This window comes from Lagopus leucura, unplaced genomic scaffold (assembly GCF_019238085.1).
Source record: "Lagopus leucura isolate 7727_CA_CO unplaced genomic scaffold, USGS_WTPT01 Super-Scaffold_73, whole genome shotgun sequence".
Taxonomy (NCBI): Eukaryota; Metazoa; Chordata; class Aves; order Galliformes; family Phasianidae; genus Lagopus; species Lagopus leucura.
The window spans coordinates 27341477-27359997 of NW_024962252.1; the positions used below are offsets into that span (position 1 = coordinate 27341477).

An 18521-nucleotide genomic window follows, 5' to 3' on the forward strand; every position below is an offset into this window, starting at 1 on the left:
TATTCCCTCTCATCTTTTAGAATCCTAAGAAAATTGAAAGCCCTTACAATTCACAATTCACTCATTAATAATATAATCAAAATTCAAACAAGCCTGGAGCTTAATCAGACTAAATTCCTTTCCTAACTAACTAGCTTTCCTACTTCAGATGCCTCAACAGTTCCTAAAAGTAAAGGAACATAGCAAATTCCCAAATGAAAGAACTGGAAAGAGGGACTGATCAACTGAAATTACTCTGACCAGGAGAAAAAAAAAAAGAAAAAAAAAAGAAAAAAAAAAAGAAAAAAGAAAAAGAAAGGCAGCCCTGCTTTACCTGCATCCACAAAGTTAGACACATGCCCATTAAAGGGTGCAGGAGAGACAACATACACGTACAGCATTATGTTTTTATTAGACTTGTTATACACCAGGAAAATGTCCTGTGTTCTAAATACGATATCCAGAAGTAGCAATACTGGATGTCAGATCATCTACAAAGAACATTTAGGGGCAGGGAAATGGAAGTCATAGAGCATTAAAGCTGATCAAACACCTTCTAGGAAAACCTCCCTTTCCACTACCAGAAACGGTAGAAGATTAGCAGACCCTGAGCAAAGAGCTGGCAAAACAGCAGTCTACTGCCATACTAGACTTTTTTTATTACTCAAATTCAACCTGAGAAAACATATCTCCAACCAGAGACAATTACCCCTGTTGACTACGCAAGACAACTGCCCACCTTAAGAAGTCATACAAATTTCAGCAGCAACTTATAATACAATTAATCAAGAATTCATTGCACTATTGCCAAGACAAAGAATACAGAGAAAGAAGACGCATAATCAAACAAACAAACTTTAAGCACAACAGAAAAGGCAAGGCACAGAAGACAAGCGAAAGAGTAATGAGATCAACTGCTTACAGTAATGGGAAAGAACAAAAGGACCAAGAAAGTTACAAGACCTATAAGCAGGGCAAACTTAAGCAGTTCCATACATATGTTAGGTCACCATCTGGAGATCTGTAGTAATCTGGTAACCTCTCTATTCTGCCTTCTCAAATGCTGCACCGCAGCAGTGGCACAAGTTATTTTTGGAAATACAGTGGGGGAGGGAAAATGGTTAGGAAAGTTACAAGATACAAATACATGAGAACGTTAAGCAGAACACAGTAGCGTGAAATGTATTTTTTGGCACGTTAAGCATTCAAGACAGTGAGATCTTTATGAGTATAGTATGAGTTTATATAAATCTCATAAACAGATATGTCTTCTGGAAGTTGCCAAAACGTGCGTCAGGATCCTCCTTTGGGGGGGGCCATATCAATTCTCCTAAGACTGCTAGAAGGAGCACATGTCTCTAAATACATCCATCTGACAGACCAGTGCAGGAATACATGAAACTTCAGAATAAGAAGTGAAGAACCTGCTCGTTTCCTCTGGTGCTCATGCACCCTCTGAGCAGAACAGTAACTGAATTCTCAACTAACACCACTAGGCCTTATGTGAAACGCAAACAACTTAAACACATCCAACATTTTCAGAGAAGCTGAAGAACCTGTGTGCACTATGATACACTTACTAACTACCTAGAAGTTCCGGTTCTTAAGATCATACACGTCTTTCAGAAGTAATACAACATGTGCATGCATTTACACTTACATCTGATTTTTAGCCGCTTGTCTCTGAGCTTTCCGTTCTTTCCTTTTTTGATCTGGTGGCTTAGCAAAAACAATTTCAATGTTTTCTCCCTCTAAATCTTTGCCATTCATTTCTTCCATTGCCTGAAGGAATTAACCAGACTTTAAATATACTTCTAAGCATATCTGGAGTTATTAATTTTATTCTATCCTTTAGAATATGCATTTTAAATGTTGTTACCCATAGCTAAAACAACAATATAAATCTAAAAAAAATTAGCATAATATTATGGGTTTCAGAAAGTTATGCATTTCCTCTTAACTTGCCTCTGAAACCCAAGACTGCATGTGTTAGTTTAAAAATCTTCCACTCAAAACTCTGAATAGGCTTCAAATCCTCACAAGTTGTTTCAATTAATGAATTGACAGAACTGTTTTCTGAAAAGACACTAAGGAAAAATTTGCAGTAAGGCAATATATCTCTACTGTCAGCATAAATGGAAACACTACTAAGATTAAAAATCAGTGTGGTTTTGTGCTTTCATACGTTAAGTTTGTTGCTTTTTTTTTTTTTTAAGCCAGAAGCCAAAAAGTAATGGTCTCATTCTCAATTAAGGAAAAAAAACAAAAACAAAAACACGCATGTATATTTCTCTCAAGTCACAGTAGTTGCTAAAAGTTGATTTCAAGCAGAGGAATCCTGAAGATTCTACCATTTTTAAGGACTCCACATAGCTGAGCCTTGACAGGACGTGTATCCTGTGAGAAGACTCTTTCCACCATCTTCCTAAGCATCTGCTTCAAGGCATCTGGACGAACAAGAAAAGCTAAATCCCCTTGTATCCTGTATCCTCCCACAGGACATAAAAAGAAAAAAAAAAAAATAGATACACTACAGGCAGCAGAGGAAATGCACTTTCCCTTCCCAACAACAGATGACCAGAAAAAAGACCAGGCTGACAAAATCCAGGGATGACAATTCCTCAGTTGTCCTGACCCTCTCATCAAAAAGGCCCTTATTCTACACCATAAAAAAAATGAAGTTGCTCTGCCCCTAGAAAATAAATGTTCATTGCCTGTCCTAGAGAAACAGCTTTAGCACCTACTGAAAATTTGTTGAGAAGAGTCATTCAACTTCTGGCATTTGTATTCCAAATTACAGGTATGATTACCTCAGATACTCATCAGAGAACTACGTAGAACACATACATCTAAGATGCAGTTTTTCAAGCTAACAAATGCTTTATTTTTTTATAGGAGCTACCCAGAGATGGATGTTGGCAACAAAAATGCTTAGCACTCCTCCGCAGAGTTACAAGAAATATACATCATCTAAATTACATATTTGGAAACTGTTTTCACACCCGCACGAGCACATGCACACGAGTACAGCCCTCCTCACATACCTTTACAGCACCATCCCGTTCATCAAAATGAATGAAAGCATAGTCTTTTAGCTTCTTCACTCGCTCTAGCTTTCCAAACTGACTGAAGGCCTTTTCTAGTATCTCCTCTGTTACAGTGTTGGCGAGATTGCGGACAAACAGAACTTTTACCTAGAAAGCAAATTAGAAAGATTTAGAAGTGCGATCCAAAAGATGAAATAAAGTTTTGCAAATTGTTACTATTGGCAGCACTGAAAATATATTTTAAGTATAGTATTTAATGTATGTAGATAGGGGAATTTATATGCTCCTATAAGCACAAGTTGGCTGCAAACATCCCTTACTGCTAAAAATATGAGATCCATTTTCAAACATGATTACATAGCACTAGCATTCTGAAAGTCAACACTGTTTTTGTTAATCTTTAAAGGAATCCCAGCAGCAATAATTTTCAACTCAGGAACACTTTCAAAGCTGAAAGAAGGCAAGTGAAATTGGTTATTGGTTATACAAAATAATTAACTTATCAAAACATTCCATTGTTTAGACAGGTTTCTGCAGTACAGTCATCACTGTAATATCTAGGTCAGAGGTGACAGGCCTGCAGCTCTCAAGCTGCTTAACTTGTGGCTCCTATGCTACAACTACGCCAAACACTGGAGCAGCTGGACTGTGCTTGCCTGAGAAACACTCAGTGACCTGAATCCACAGCTAGAAGAGGGAAGAAACACAGAAAGGGATACTGACACTGACACTGCCAGCTGACTCCAGGACCTTCTCACAAGTCAAGCTGAGCCCTTTTTGTTTATGGAACAGCCACTTCCAACCAACTAAAAACCTATTCCCTCCCTGTCTCTCTCACAGAGAGATGCAACACAGCTACTAAACTCTTTGAAGACTGCAACACAGCTTTTAACATGAGAAAGCCTGCTTACCTACTAAGAATTTACACATATCTGGTTAACTGCTGGACAGTGCTAAATCATCAGCCCAAAGTTTCATCTTCAAACAGTTGGAGGTTGGTGGCCCTGCATGTGGCAGGGGGGTTGGAGATTCATGATCCTTGAGGTCCCTTCCAACCCTGGCCATTCTGTGATTCTGTGAGGTTAACGCAAGCAAACATACTGCAGCTTGGCAAATACATGCATTAGACTCTTATACACCAGACACCACGCACTGCACATATGTTAATTGGCTGATAGCATTTGCAAACTTGTCCCTGCATCCACACTAAGGCTGCACTAAAAGACCTGTGCATTATCATCACCTTTGCATGACATCACCCATGAGCTACCTCTTACACTTTGGGAGTCCCTTCTAGATGCGGTCATCGCACCCTGACGTTATAGTGCTACCTTCCTACACTGCAACTGCAGATCTGCAGCCTCTGTCCATAACCTCCCACACCACTGATGTCTAGCTGGACAATGATAAAAGCAAGCAAACGTGCTATGTGACAGTATTTGACTTCCCATTCCTAATCCTAAAGGTCAACACAAGTAACACAGAGTACAAAGGGACCAAAGAAAGCACGCTTTGACTTTCTGAAGTGAAACTATAATCCCTGCTCCTACAAAGTATAGGAATTTAGTACACTCAAATATCTGCTTGTATGTATAATAGATAATTACTATGTCTATGACTGTGTAATTAGGTTACTAATAAACAGAACAGACTTCCATAAATCCCTGTCTCACTAGATGGCAGAGTTAGGATGGAATGAAAGGACACTACAGACTGTAAGTCTGATCCAGATAATCAACTTCAGCCTTTGGCAACAGCTACCCTGGAGGATTCTCATGGGATGAAAGAAGTCACAGGCCAGCTCCATAGGGAAAACTTCTTTCTATCCTGTGTTAACATTTTTCTACTTGCCTGTCTAGTACAAGCATGCTATCTTAACCGCACCTTAATTCAATAAAGTAAATTACAGAAGTTTTGTCACATAAATGCCTGCTTTTAGAATCAGTATCTTTCACTCAAAGATTATTCTTGTGCTGTAGGAAAGGATAAAATCAGAGCTGGTTCTCACAAGATTCCTAAGTAGCCTTCAACAGTAAGTCCTCAACAACTGACATTCTGTGTCAGATATGATTACAAACCATAAAGATTATCATCTTTTTTCAGTACAAGTTGCACTAGCATTACATTTTTAAAAACACAAAGAGTTCAAACTTTCTCCTGTGCAGTTGAACACATTGATCTCTAACACCTCTGTTCCTGCTACAAGTTAAATGCATAGCCGTGCGATGCAATGCATAGCTGAACCAGTCAACAAAGGTGCCGATGCTAAGAGAAAAACTGAAGCATGGGCTGAGTGAAGGTGAAACCATTTTTATTTCATTTAAGCTGAAGAGGTTTAAAAAAAAAAAAAAAAATGCACTTGGTTAAGGCTCAGAGGTTGTAACCAAGAATTCACCAATGCACATCTAACAACCAATATACCCAACTATTCTGCATGCAAACACACAGCAGCACCGTGTCATAAATGCTGGACCCACTTGAAAACTGCTGAAGATTGGACTACCCCCAAAACTTTTGGATCTGCTCCTTTTCCTCCTCCTAACTACAGCACAAACACTTCAAACTTTGTTACTACATTCTCCAGGGGTTAGTAGCCCTGTCTCCTGCCCTATCATCTACCAGGCAGCCACGAGAACCAGACTTTATTTAGCTACTTAAGCTGCCAATCCAGCACATGCTCTGTACCCACAGCCATGCTACAGAAATAATTTAAAACACGAGCGGCATCAAAATGCTGCTTAGGAAAAAACTATTAGCACAACTTAAAGTTACAAAAAATGCTTGTTTGGATCAGAAATCAATTACTTCAACAACTGTATTCATATACAACCTGTTCGCACATGTACTGCACTCCTGTAGCACACAGTCCAGCTTCAACAGCTAGTCTTTTACCTCAACATGCAGAAGATACTTATTTAAGGCAACAAGCCCTTTTATGCAAGGCTACAAGGTGATCTCAGTACCTAAAGAGAGCCTATGAACAGGAGAGGAGTCAACTCTTTGAAAGGGTAAATAACAGCAGGACAAGGGGAAATGGTTTTAAGTTGAGGGGGAAGATTTAGGTTGGATATCAGGGGCGAGTTCTTTGCTATGAGAGTGGTGAGGTGCTGCAACAGGCTGCCCGGAGAGGTTGTGGATGCCCCATCCCTGGAAGTGTTCAAGGCCAGGTTGCATGGAGCCCTGGGCAGCCTGGTCTGGTATTAAATGGTTGGTGGCCCTGTCTGTGGCAGGGGAGTTGGAGACTCATGGTCCCTTCCAACCCTGGCCATTCTGTGACTCTGTGTGATCCTGTGATTCAGAACCTTCTACCTAAGGAAGCATAGAAGAGTCAAGCACTCCCCCGTTTGCTCCTGAAGGGCAGTAGCTGGGAATACTGATAGTCAACGCACAGCTCACACCTGGGAGATTGCTGTGGATGCAAGTGGCAGCTTGGCTACTCTTAAACCTAACACAACAGCAAGCAACAGAAAGTAAAGCCAGCACTTCTAGAAGCACCAGATGCAATCCTTCCATATTCATACAGTAAGTGGGCTAGTCTGGAATGGAGCCTCTGCACGTAACAAGAACAAACTAAGGGATGCAAGAAGCCAGAAAGGTCAGCCACCAGCACCTGTGTCACTTACTGCCTTCAAACACAACCTATGCACTCTATACTTCTCAGCATTTCTCAGTCGCACATTTGTTCCCTTTTCCACCAACTGCGTGCATTTGGCAAATGGCACTGAAAACAACAAGTTCTTTCCTGCGCATTTTTCACTTTCATGTCCCACTTAAATACAAAGCAACATGAGGTATTACAACAGCGACACCTCAACAAAATTACATGGGACAAAACACCATCAAGATTTAATTTCTTTAGCCTTCCTTTCCTTACACTTGTAAGCTTACCTCAGAAAGACACTGATGGGGACTCATGTCCCCTTTCACCTCCCACTTAACTACATGATCATATCATCAGAAGTTCTTGTTAGTTTAACAGTTGGTTGGATTAGGGCGGCTCTCTTTTGAGACAAGAAATTCAGACAGGCTGAGAGATGCAGGAAGTGCCACTCAACAGATTTTGCATTTAAGATTCTTCCCTGTGGCTGACCAACTACAATACTGAGCAAGAAAAATAAAGCCTGCATCAGGATAATCCAAAATGCTTCTGCAATACCCTTACTACAAAAGCAGATTATTTTTTTCTCTCCTAAAAGTGAGACCCTGCCCAACCCTTTCTCCTTACGGATCAGAGAAGAGGAGATTCTCAGCAAAGCTATCTTACTAGGCCTATCCAAAGCAGGACTCCAGCAAGTGATGTGTCTCAAGACCAAAGCGAAAACACAGGCAAAAAGCAAGTAAAGAGATAAGGATATGAGCTAGCTAAGATTTTCCATCAAACAACTCAGCTACACAACAGAACTGACTTGGACTTGGACATTATCTAACGGGAAGAAAAATCAGGTAATCCATTCTTATGGCAAAATATCACATGGATAACAGAAGTGCTACAGTGTACTTCAAAATGTTAAGAGTTCAGACTTGTGCTTAACTGAAATAGTCATAATCCACTCATAACACTTGAAGGAATTAGCACCCTGCCCAAGAAATAAAGAAAGGAGAATAAAAAAAAGGTTCAAAATATACAGTAATTGATCAGCTTCTCAAAAGCAACTGCTACAAGACATCTTTGAAAATTCCAATCTGCACATCTTATATGTTTTATGTTATTATTATATGTTTCACTTCTGAAATGATAAACATGCATTTCCAGGGTTAAAAATCATTAAGGCTTGCTCTCTGAACATAGCCAGATTTCTGTGCAATCAAATCTTATGCTACAAAGACATTTGTATGTTTGGAGTCACCACAACCACTTCCAGAGGAGAAATCAAGTATGCCAGCAAATGGACCATTTATCCTTGGGAGAATGAGATAACATCAGTCAGTAGCTCTTCTAAAATTCACATCAATTCTACAGTACATTCATATGCTTTCTTTCTCAATACCTCTTTCTTTCAAGAAGACTGACAGATGCAATTGAAACCTAGGCTAATATCAGGAAATACTTACTCTGGGACAACGCACTTATAATTATGCTATGTTTCTCTTACAGCTTTATTACCTTTGCCATGACTTCTGGATCTGGGTCTTCTATAGGGTCGGCCCATTCAACTGTAACAACATTTCCCCAGACTTTCACTTTGCCACTCATTAACCTACGTCTGGCTTGAGCAGCAGTTTTGTGATCTTCATATTCAAGGAAACAGAAACCCCGGTTCTTCTTCTTGTCATCAGGCTGATGATACAATATGACATCTGTAAGGCCCTCTGAAATTAAGCAGAGAATTTATTCGTTATAGCTTTATTCTGGGATTTTACATTAACAAGTAGAGATTATGTTTCTGGGAAATACGCACCTAACCAATGGTTCCAAAAGGCACAACCATGCTAAACTCCTCAGACTATGAACATCATAAAGTTTCCAGACTTTCAAGATCAACATTTTCAAAAAGACATCACGCTATCCCAGCTTAGCAATCCTTGTATTAGGTGAGGAAAGCTTAGAAACTATGGAAGAGTACCTTTCATCTCACTGACCAGAAGGGAGAGGGCAGCCAAAAGTTGTGTTTTGTCACCCCTCCTCTCAAACCCCTAAGTCACAATACTTATCAGCATGTGCTTTTTCCATGGATGTCCAAAGAACAAAAGGTTAAACGTGCATGATTTCAAGACATATAAAGAGTTTCAGTGTTGCTCCAGGAAACCTAAAGTATACCATTCAGTAACAGAGGAAGCCATAAAACATTGCCTTTTCAAGTTTATATGCTATTAACAAGAAGAGATCCTCATCAAAATGCAAAGAATTCTGAAGCACAAAACTAGTTATGTTCTCCAATCTGCTTCAGTTCTGTCTTGAAAAGTTTTTGAAACATCTCTTAGTACCGAAATAACAAAACCACACATTTGTTTGAATGGCCTTTTTAAACATTACACACATCTCAGTAAAACTGGAACTACACACCTTGTTTAATTAGATTTCAGCCCTTGGCACAGTAAATTAAAAAAAAAAAAGAAAAAACAAACATAAATCCCGGAAGTCAAGGGAAATATTGAGTCCTACCAGCCATCATCATTGAAGAAGATGGCAAAAAGTTCATTACTGATCACATCTGACACCTTCCAGCTCAACACAACAGTTACTGAGTTACCTGTTACTTTGCTGAATTCTTCAACAATTTGCTCCTTGGTTTTACTCTTAGGAATAGAACCAACAAAAAGTCTATTATTGGCAACAGAGATGCATACACCAATGTGTTTTCCAGAGCGAATTTCATGATTGTTGTACTGAAAGAAAAGCAGACAACCATTAGATAGATAACTTTCATTCTTCTCCAACAGCAGCACTATCAAATACTTTACTTCTATAAGTACATCTAGTAATGTATATATTCTTTGACATTTACAACATTCTTATGAAATATACTCAATTATACCTATGTTCCTTAAACTACCTTCATAGCACACCAACAAATACCTTTCCCTTTTTGTTCAAGCCTGCTTCTTAATACATGTTTCTTTAGATTTTTTGTGGAACTGTGAAAAGTTACGATTTGCCCAGGTTGCAGAAGGCAAGGGTAATCCCTTCACAGCAGCACAGCAAAAGACCCAACTTGCTCTACAGATGGCATCTGTGAATTCTTAAATTGAATTGTGTACAATAGAAGACAGGTGTTGCAATTAAGGTCAGATTCCCTTCCAAAGCTCTGTAGTTCACAGACGACAGACAGCCACGATCAGGCCTTCTCCACCAAGCATGCAAAAGCAATTGCTGAATTCTTTCCAAAGCATGTAGATTACACACAGACAATAAGCAGCAGAAAGAAGCTTCCACTGCTTTGAAATCTTAAGATTTCTGTTCAAATGCCTCTCCCAAAACAGCCTGAACACATCAGCAGTTCAAGGGGAAAAACACACACCATTGCAGACAACTGCTGACAAAAAAGTGCCTTTCACTGGGATGCAGACTGACATATAGCACCCCAATAAGCAGCAAGGAGGTCAAAAATGGTGGTATGCCAACCCTTTTCCAATTGCAAGCATAGCAACAGGCAGTTCTTCAGCTAGGAAACCTGTTTTATGGTCAATGTTTTATTGACAAGTAGTAGAGCAGCATTTCAAACTTTAATCTAGCTACTTAATCTAGCAAGTGGTTTTGTGTCTAGTGGCAAACTTCCCCACATATGCAAGTCTTCCACACCCCCTTCCTGCTTGGTGCACTAAAGATCAGGGTGAAGATGTACATTTATTTAGGCATACCTATAGTAAAAAAAACAAACAAACAAAAAAAGCTGCATAATTGAGAATTGTCAAAGCTGTACAACTGTAGCAGACTTGAGCTGAAAGAGCTGCAGATGCAGAAATGATTTTCAGTGGCACCTTTCCAACTAGTTATGTAGCAAAACATAACAAAGGGCCGCAAAAAGCATCTCTGTATCTGTTGACTGCGTGGCAAAGGAAGAATTTTAAAGTTGGAAACAAAATCACACAGCAATACGTGTTTAACAGCACTCACACAGATTAACAAAGAAACCAACTATAATGGGGAAAAAAATCCTTTAGAAGAAACACCTTTAAAAAAGCTAGCCCCTTGTACATCTGGATACAAGATGCAAAAAGATGCTCGTTGAATTGAACATATAGGTAAGTTTTATCTGATATATTATCTAGATGTCCCTTTCAAAATGTAAGACTAAAGTCTGACTCCACATTTAATCCAAATGACCCTCCCACACCTTGTAACAGGAACAACTCTTTATTATTCTAACATACTGCAATTCCACACTGACATTAGTTTTTCACGCTACAATATATTAACTACTATTTTCTACTGCATGTTTCTCCTACCGCTGACAAGGCAGCCTGCAATTAGGTGCTCCTAAATATATATTGGTACTTCTTAGGTAAACAGTTTGCAAACCAACTGCAAAGTTAGATAAGGCATACACAAGCCCAATTCTGGATTAAGTGCCACAACAGCCAGGCCACCAAATTAGCAAGGTCAGCACAATGCTCTTCCCTCCTGTCACCACCGCATCCACACCCAAAGCCAGCAGAGACATCAGTACCCTATAGACACTACAGAAGACTCCTTTTCTGCTAAGTTCTTCAAGAACCTATTCACAGACAGGTGAAATAAATTACACCAAACAGCTAAGATCTGTTTTGCCATTTCATTCACTCTCACCCGCATTTATTTCTAGCAGTGAACAAACTGCTTGCATAGCTGGCAAACTGCTTAAGGGGAATGCTTGCATAATTCAACTGTACCTGCACTTTGATCAAACTTCTATCTGCTCTGGTCAAAAAATGCTTTGAATTATAACAGCACCTAGCATATATTCTCCCACAAGCTCAAATACATTCTCCCACAAGCTTAGCCCACTGGTTCTTATTTCTGTGCATGCCCACAGTAATACTAATCCTTCCGAAACAACTTCCAAAACTGCAGACTAACAACTTTATATGAAACAGTAGAAAGGAGAACTGAATGCGCGTGTATAAAACCACCTAGAACCCAACGCTCCGAGTACAGAGTCAGAAGGCAAACCAGACAGGCTGACAGAGAAGAGATGCCTGAAAGAAGTCACACCTGACTTCTGACAGGTGGTGCCTGTGTGAACAAACAACACTTGAGATGCCACTTGTACTAAAGCAGCTGGCAGCAGGGCAGAGATGGTGGACTGCATACTGGATGAAATTAAGACAAAATTAACTACTGTTCAGATCTTTAGGTCTTCTTGGTACCAAGCCACAGCACCATTCCATTTTTTGTCTGAAGCACAGCATCAAAGTTATTTCAGACAGAATTAAGGCACCTCTCCCTTTTTAAGCTGCTGGTGCTATGCATAAACAAAAATAAGAGCTTCAACCATTGAAGTTGAAGATTTCTTCTGGTAAATGAAGAGGTTAAGCCTGTATTTTCTGCTGTTTGGGTACTGACAAAACTTTATACCTGTCTCTTACCAACCACAAATCTAAGGCACTGACTTATAGCCTCATTTCAGTAAATTTCAGAATCCTAGATGGAAAAAAAAAAAAAAGCCACTGGGAAGAAAATGGGAAATAGAAGAGAATGATCGCTATCTCACTGTATCCAGAAAGCTGCAAAGAGTTTACTACATATCAGAAGGTTTTATGCAGTATCAAGAAGAACACTGCGGGTTAAAATACCAGGACGTTAAAATAGCTGACCAAGAGTTCAGTGTAACAGAACTTTAGCTACCTGTTCCACATGTGCAACTAACGTAAGTCATCAAGCCACTACTTTCAGCAGAGCTCCACAGACATACTTTGCTGATTCTCATGCAAGTCACTCTTTGACAACTTGGGCAACTTCTAACACACCAAACCAGCCAGCCTGCTACGGCTGGGACCACTCAAAAGCTAAACTGGATCTTGTGGCATCCATGAGAAGTAACCCTGCCCTCAGAGATGTTAACATAAAGACTGAAAATCTGCCCTATCATTCCTAACGCTTTTCAACTATTACTCTCAGTAGCAATCTATCTGAAAGACAGGAAGCTGTTGTTTTTTTTTCCTGCTCATCAAAGCTCAAGCATACAGAGGCATTAAGCACCTTCCGCCCTTGTATCACTGAGCACAAGACTGAGGCCAGGTATCAGATGTATTATTTCTAGGGAAACTAATGGTTTCTCAAAGAAATAGGCTGCATTTAAGCAAAACGTAGCTAAGGAAAAAGCTCTTTATTTAACCAGTGCCTCCAATAATGTATCTGACTTGTTCCACTCCTTTGGTAAGTCATGTGCACAGCTCTGAAGAGTTTACACACATTATAAATAGCTAAGCTGACAATGAAAGTACAAAGAGGTACATGCAAACAGCTGAGTTTTCCTAAGTGCATTTGGATTGTGCACAGGAACACTAGACATTCTTGTTTAAAAAGTTAAACAACAGATAACACTCTTTTTTGTGCTTCCACTTTTTTTTTTTTTTTTTTTTAAAGATATTTCAATATTTTTTGGGAGACAGCCCTACCTTTGGCTTTATTTCCCTCTATCTATTGATTTTCATTATCAGTGCGCCAACAAGGTAACTTAATTGGCGAAAATGACCCTATTACAAAAGAGACATTTTAACTCTACTGGATTTATACAGTATCAGTATAACTCAGAATGAGTAGGGCTCACACTCTTAGGATCACCTCAGCCAGATCAATGCAACAGCAACTAGTACAAAAAGATTCACGTTTCACTTGACTAGAAAGACAAAGGATGAGGGGGTCTTTGAAAAAGAAAAGGCTGCTTCAATCATAAAATCAGGAAAGCTCATTAAGAGCTGTCTATTATGCCAGAATACTTCACAGCTCTGTCTAAACAGTGTAAACTTTTTAACCCGTAGCTTTTCTGTCATTTTCCAGTCTGTTTAAACAGACAGCACAGACCTTAAAAGTGATTCTCTCTCCTCTGAAGTATCTCATGAAATTGTGTGACTTTAGATACATTTTTCTACCGTGGTGCCCTCTGCTGGCACACGAGCAAAGCAGAAATCATACAAAGCCCAACCAACTCCTTTGCACTGCAGCAACTCAATCAGCACTTCCTTCAAAACTCATCCAAACACTGACAGCTCAGAAATGACTCCCACTAACACAACTTTTGTACACAGTAAAGGCACACCTAACTAGACCAAACTTACTTGTTTTGTTTTTAATCCTGTCCCTAACACCTGTCCAGCAAAGATTTGTACGGACAAACAAAGAAATACTTAAAAACACCGAGTGGACATTTGTGAAATGATATAACAATGACACAGCTTAATTTTAAGCAGTCGGATATCAGCTAAGGACAACTGCTTAAAAGCCACAACGTTCTTACCAAAAAGCAAAAAAAAGGCAAATGAAAAAAACTTACCAGCTTAACAGCCTCCTGAGCTGCTTCTTTAGTACAAAACGTGACAAAAGCATATCCTCTATTTAGACCAGTTAATGGATCCATCATTAAGCGGAGATCCCAGATAGGTCCAGCTTTCTCAAATAATGGAACGAGTTCATCTTCAAACAAATCTCTTGGAATCTTACCCACAAATATCTACAACAGACACAGAGCGTTGCTTGTAAGAAAGATACACCCAAGAAACACAAATGCACCTACGTAAGTATCTCCTTCTCCTGACCTCTGTTCCAACAGAAGGCTGCTGTCCTGAATATACAGACTCTGGAGGAGGCCCACCATACTTTCTCTGTCCTGTAGTCACATCAAGAGTGTAGCCGGTTCTTTCCAAGAGTGCCTGCAAGTAGGAAATATAAAATTTTAAAATCAGATGGAAATTTGGCTGATTTAGATGTACTTCACTCACAGACAACAGACATGTTTAAAATTCATCTTTAACCGTATTGCTTTGAAATTCTCACAGGCAAACAAGCCCAGTGCTTCAACAAGTAACTTGCAGAACAATTACTCAAATTGCCAAGAAAAGAAACAGTAGAAAATTTGAGGTTCACATGGAGTTTTCCCCAATTCCTTCATTTTCATACACACACGCAAAAAAAAGGAGGCCAAGTATGAGAACACAGAGCTTCCCTTTAATTAGGAAGATCTTAGCAGCCCGAGCCACTTCTTGTTTTGGCATGCCCAATCCTGCAAACGTTTATGCAGAGAAGTTCCCTTCACTTAATGAGATTACTCATAAGTGTGAAGTTAAAGAACACATGTTTGACTGCTTACAACTCCTGGAACACTAGCAGTGTTCCTTCTGCTTCAGGTATCCCACCACTGAAGTGATAATAAAACTTCCTTCCTCCTATGCTGTTGTCCCTCCTCCTCCCTTCAATTCCTTGTGGGAACATAAAGCATTGCAGCACAACTGATCTTTGCTACAGTCACTGCACGCAGTTACAAATATAATACCAACTAAAAACGTTAACTGAAATTCACAATACAAACACCTACAGAAGCTCCTCTGAGAAGGGTCTTTTCTTAATAATTTTGTACAAAGACAAATCAACTGTACATGCAAAGGAACTGCTCGTTTAACTACTCATAATCAGAAGTTGATTTCACAACTGGAAAATCACAGAGTGATTTTAAACAGTACAGCCATCAGCAGTAACAGCTATGCTACCTTGTTATTTAATACTTATTGTTGATGCTTTATGTGGCATTGTCAAGAACTGTATACCAGTTGTTACATTATTATTATTATTATTTTAATTAATCGCACCCCAGCCTCAAAATCAGGAGAAAGAGAGACGTACCAGTTTTGCAATCTACACACTTATTTTTAATCACAGAATCACAGAATTGTAGGGGTTGGAAGGGACCTCCAGAGATCATCAAGTCCAACCCCCTGCCAAAGCAGGTTCTTTCCCACATGGCTTTTCCATTTCATTCATAAAAAGTTAAAGATGAAAGACTGCCTCAACTTTCTAAGACTTCAACTAAATGTACCTCTTTCTCCTTTCCTTTCCATTTGGTCAAGTAGGTTACCACAGTATTTAATGTAAACTGTAGTATGCCTAACTCCTGTCACAGCAGTTTCTTGGTATCAGAAGACTCATCTGAAGAAATAATGTATTCTTTAAGACAGTTTTGACACAAATATTATCTCCCTACCATGGAGTTCTTCTACATCTGAATTGAGAGAAGAAAGCCAAGCCAGTAGCTGACATTCCATACTCTGCACTCAAATACCCATGCTGAAAGTTTCCTACAAGTTCTAACTGCGAAGCAGCCTAACTGTCCCAACGAGCCAATACTCAGCACATAAACCAAACTGCCAAACGTTTTTCATGTTTCAACACACGTTCAGTTCTAGTAATAGACAGTATATAAGTTCTCCTGAAGATACAATCTAAGATGAAAGCTTGTAAATAATGACAAAGAATCTATAACATCCTTTACTAAGAAAGCACAGTTCCTTAAAAATTAAGATCTCTACCACAAGCACTTTGGAAGAACAACACCAAAAACACAGTCTTTGTACCTTTTATCTTTCAGTCACATACCTTAATTTTTGCCTCATCTGGTCCTTTGCTAGAATCTGCCACCTTGGTCCCCTGTTTTTCCCTCTGCCTGTACGTCTTCATGACTCCACATAAAAAGGCACTTTTGTTCTGCAAGAGATGCATTAATCTTCAGTTCTGCAAACATTACAAACCAGAACCTAATTTTGCCTTGAACTTCCACAGAGCACATTTCACATATCACATATGGTTCAGTGAAGAGATTTAACCAAACCTTTTGCCAGTCTACCAGCAGTTTATCCCTCAACAATTATATTCTGAATTGCTTAATGTTACCTGAACATGTGAGAGATCACTGTCTTTAAACTGCTGAAGCACTGCCAATGCACCTTCTTCATTAAATTCCTTTAAAGCTTCAATAGCTCTTTCATCTAGATCACTATGTGCAACTAGCCCTAGAGAAAAGAAAAAAAATTACTAATTACATTTGGGTAGCAATCTCCATTTAGTCATATTTAACACACCTAATATATTTCAGTGTCCCCTGAATTAATCGCTGGCTAAAAGTAAGTTAATATACCTAAGAAATCACTTAGTTCCCTACGTTAAAATTTAAGTGCACTTAGCTTACTTTTAACCACAAGTGTCAGAAAAATAAGAATTAGACTAAGAGTTACTGCATTTATATATTTCAATTCTCGGAAACACACGCTAGACGAGGCAGGTTTAGTTTCAGTGTCCTGAAGTTGAATTCAAGAGGATCTATCAAAAACTGACTTAGCTTAATGAGCAATATACCACGATGTTCTGGGAGAAGACTGCAAACTGCAGTACTCAGAGTGATCACAGCAACACCAAAATCAAGCTTTACTATGCTACTGCCATGCCTGACAGGCAGAATACAATGACCTTTGCATCTATGAGCTCCAATATCATGCCACAAAGCACCATTTACATCAAATGATGACTACCAAGGCTTCAGTGACTTGAAATTATATACAACTATAGTAAAAATGCACAAAGCCCACATCCCCTGCTCCTTCTAAGCATCAGCTGTTGCCTATCCCAGGTGGTACTATACTTACATTCATACTTCTCTTTCCCACCACCCACCTCAAGAGGCCTGGCCCAGACTGGTGTCTGGGAAAAAACATGAAAAAAAAAAACCCCGAGTTAAAAAAAAAAAAAAAAAAAAAAAAAAAAGAACACAAAAAACCACCACAGATTTTGTTAAAAGTGCAGTCCTCATACTTCTGGAAACCACGTGAAGGTGCTCAGTTAGCCCAAAGACAGCAGAAGCCAATGAAATATCCTAGGATCTAGGAAGGTTTTTGCAAGTTTCATAGCTTACCTGCCACGTAAATTTCATCTAGTTTTTCAGCAACTTTCTGTGGTAAACCAGCATCAAGCAACGTCTGGAAGTGCTCAGAATGGGTAACTGCAGCAGAAGTGTCCATTGGCTCTTCAGTACCGTTCCCATTCACATGTTCAGTAGCCATGTTTCCAGATATCTGTTCGAACGCAAGCAGCAGAACCGTTAAGCTACAAACACCTCCAAGCAGAACAATTCAAGTGACAACACGTGCAGCAGCCCGCCCAGTTCTCGTACAGAGACGGCAGAGCACTTCCCAGATACTTTCAGCTTCCAGAGATGCACAGAATTCCTCAAAAGGAGCCCTGACACAAAGGGAAGCCCTAACGCCGCTGCCTGGCGGGGGCGGGGTGGTTCTCACTGCAGGTTTTACACAACGCAGCCAGACACTGACTCACCTCGCCCGCCGTCTCCCTAACGCGCTCCCCGGGAAGCTCCCGACAAGTTCGGGACGGAGCACGGAGCCAGGGGAGTGAAGCCACGCTCCGCCAGCTCCCGGCCCCGCCGCCCCCCGACCCCTCCGCGGCCGCGCTCCCCTTCTTACAGCGCCGCACCGCCGGCCGGACTGGGCCGGCAGAGAAACAAAGCGCCCATTCCAGCCCGCACCCTCCCACGGCGGCAGCGGCGGCCGCCATGAGCCCGCTGGAAACACGTGCTCTGCGCGCTCAGATGTCCTACAACTTCCTCCAGTGACCGACTTCCCCCTCCCCGCCGAGCTCCCGGGAGCGGGAGGAGCGGCTCCCCCCGCCCGCGCCCCGGCCCTTCCCCACCTCTCGCCCGATTCCCCCCGGAGCGTGGTTGCAACACCGCGGGCCCGATTTCACCACCGGCCCGGCCGCTCCACGCGCCTCCCGGCCGCGCCTCCGCCGCCACCGAGCCGCGCTTCCCCCGAAACAATGCGGGGCCGCGCCGCCGGCCCCCGGCGGTCCCTGCCCGGGCAGCGCGGCTGCGCTCCGCCCCGGGAGGCGAGCGAGCCCGGCCGCTCCCGCGGCGCCGCGCGGCGCGGCCCGTGACGGGCAATGAATGGCGCGGCGGGGCCGGCGGGACAATGAGGCAGAGCCACGCGTCCCGCACGGGGCCGTCCCCCCGCCCGCCGGGCCTACCCGCCGCCCCGGCCCGACCCGCGCCCCTTCGCCGCCCGCGACGGCCGCGGTCGCGG

The 18521-nt window shown here is 41.1% G+C and overlaps 1 protein-coding gene across 1 annotated transcript in view; it reads right to left on the reverse strand.

The window, feature by feature from the left end:
• Positions 1-18521, reverse strand: part of LOC122190323 (synaptotagmin binding cytoplasmic RNA interacting protein) — a 25736-nt gene that overhangs the window by 5635 nt on the left and 1580 nt on the right. Inside the window, 9 exon segments of the mRNA XM_042890235.1 lie at positions 1640-1761; positions 3024-3173; positions 8131-8336; positions 9218-9353; positions 13940-14116; positions 14202-14315; positions 16033-16140; positions 16327-16445; positions 17342-17501. Of these exon segments, the coding sequence (XP_042746169.1) occupies positions 1640-1761; positions 3024-3173; positions 8131-8336; positions 9218-9353; positions 13940-14116; positions 14202-14315; positions 16033-16140; positions 16327-16445; positions 17342-17501 (1292 nt within the window).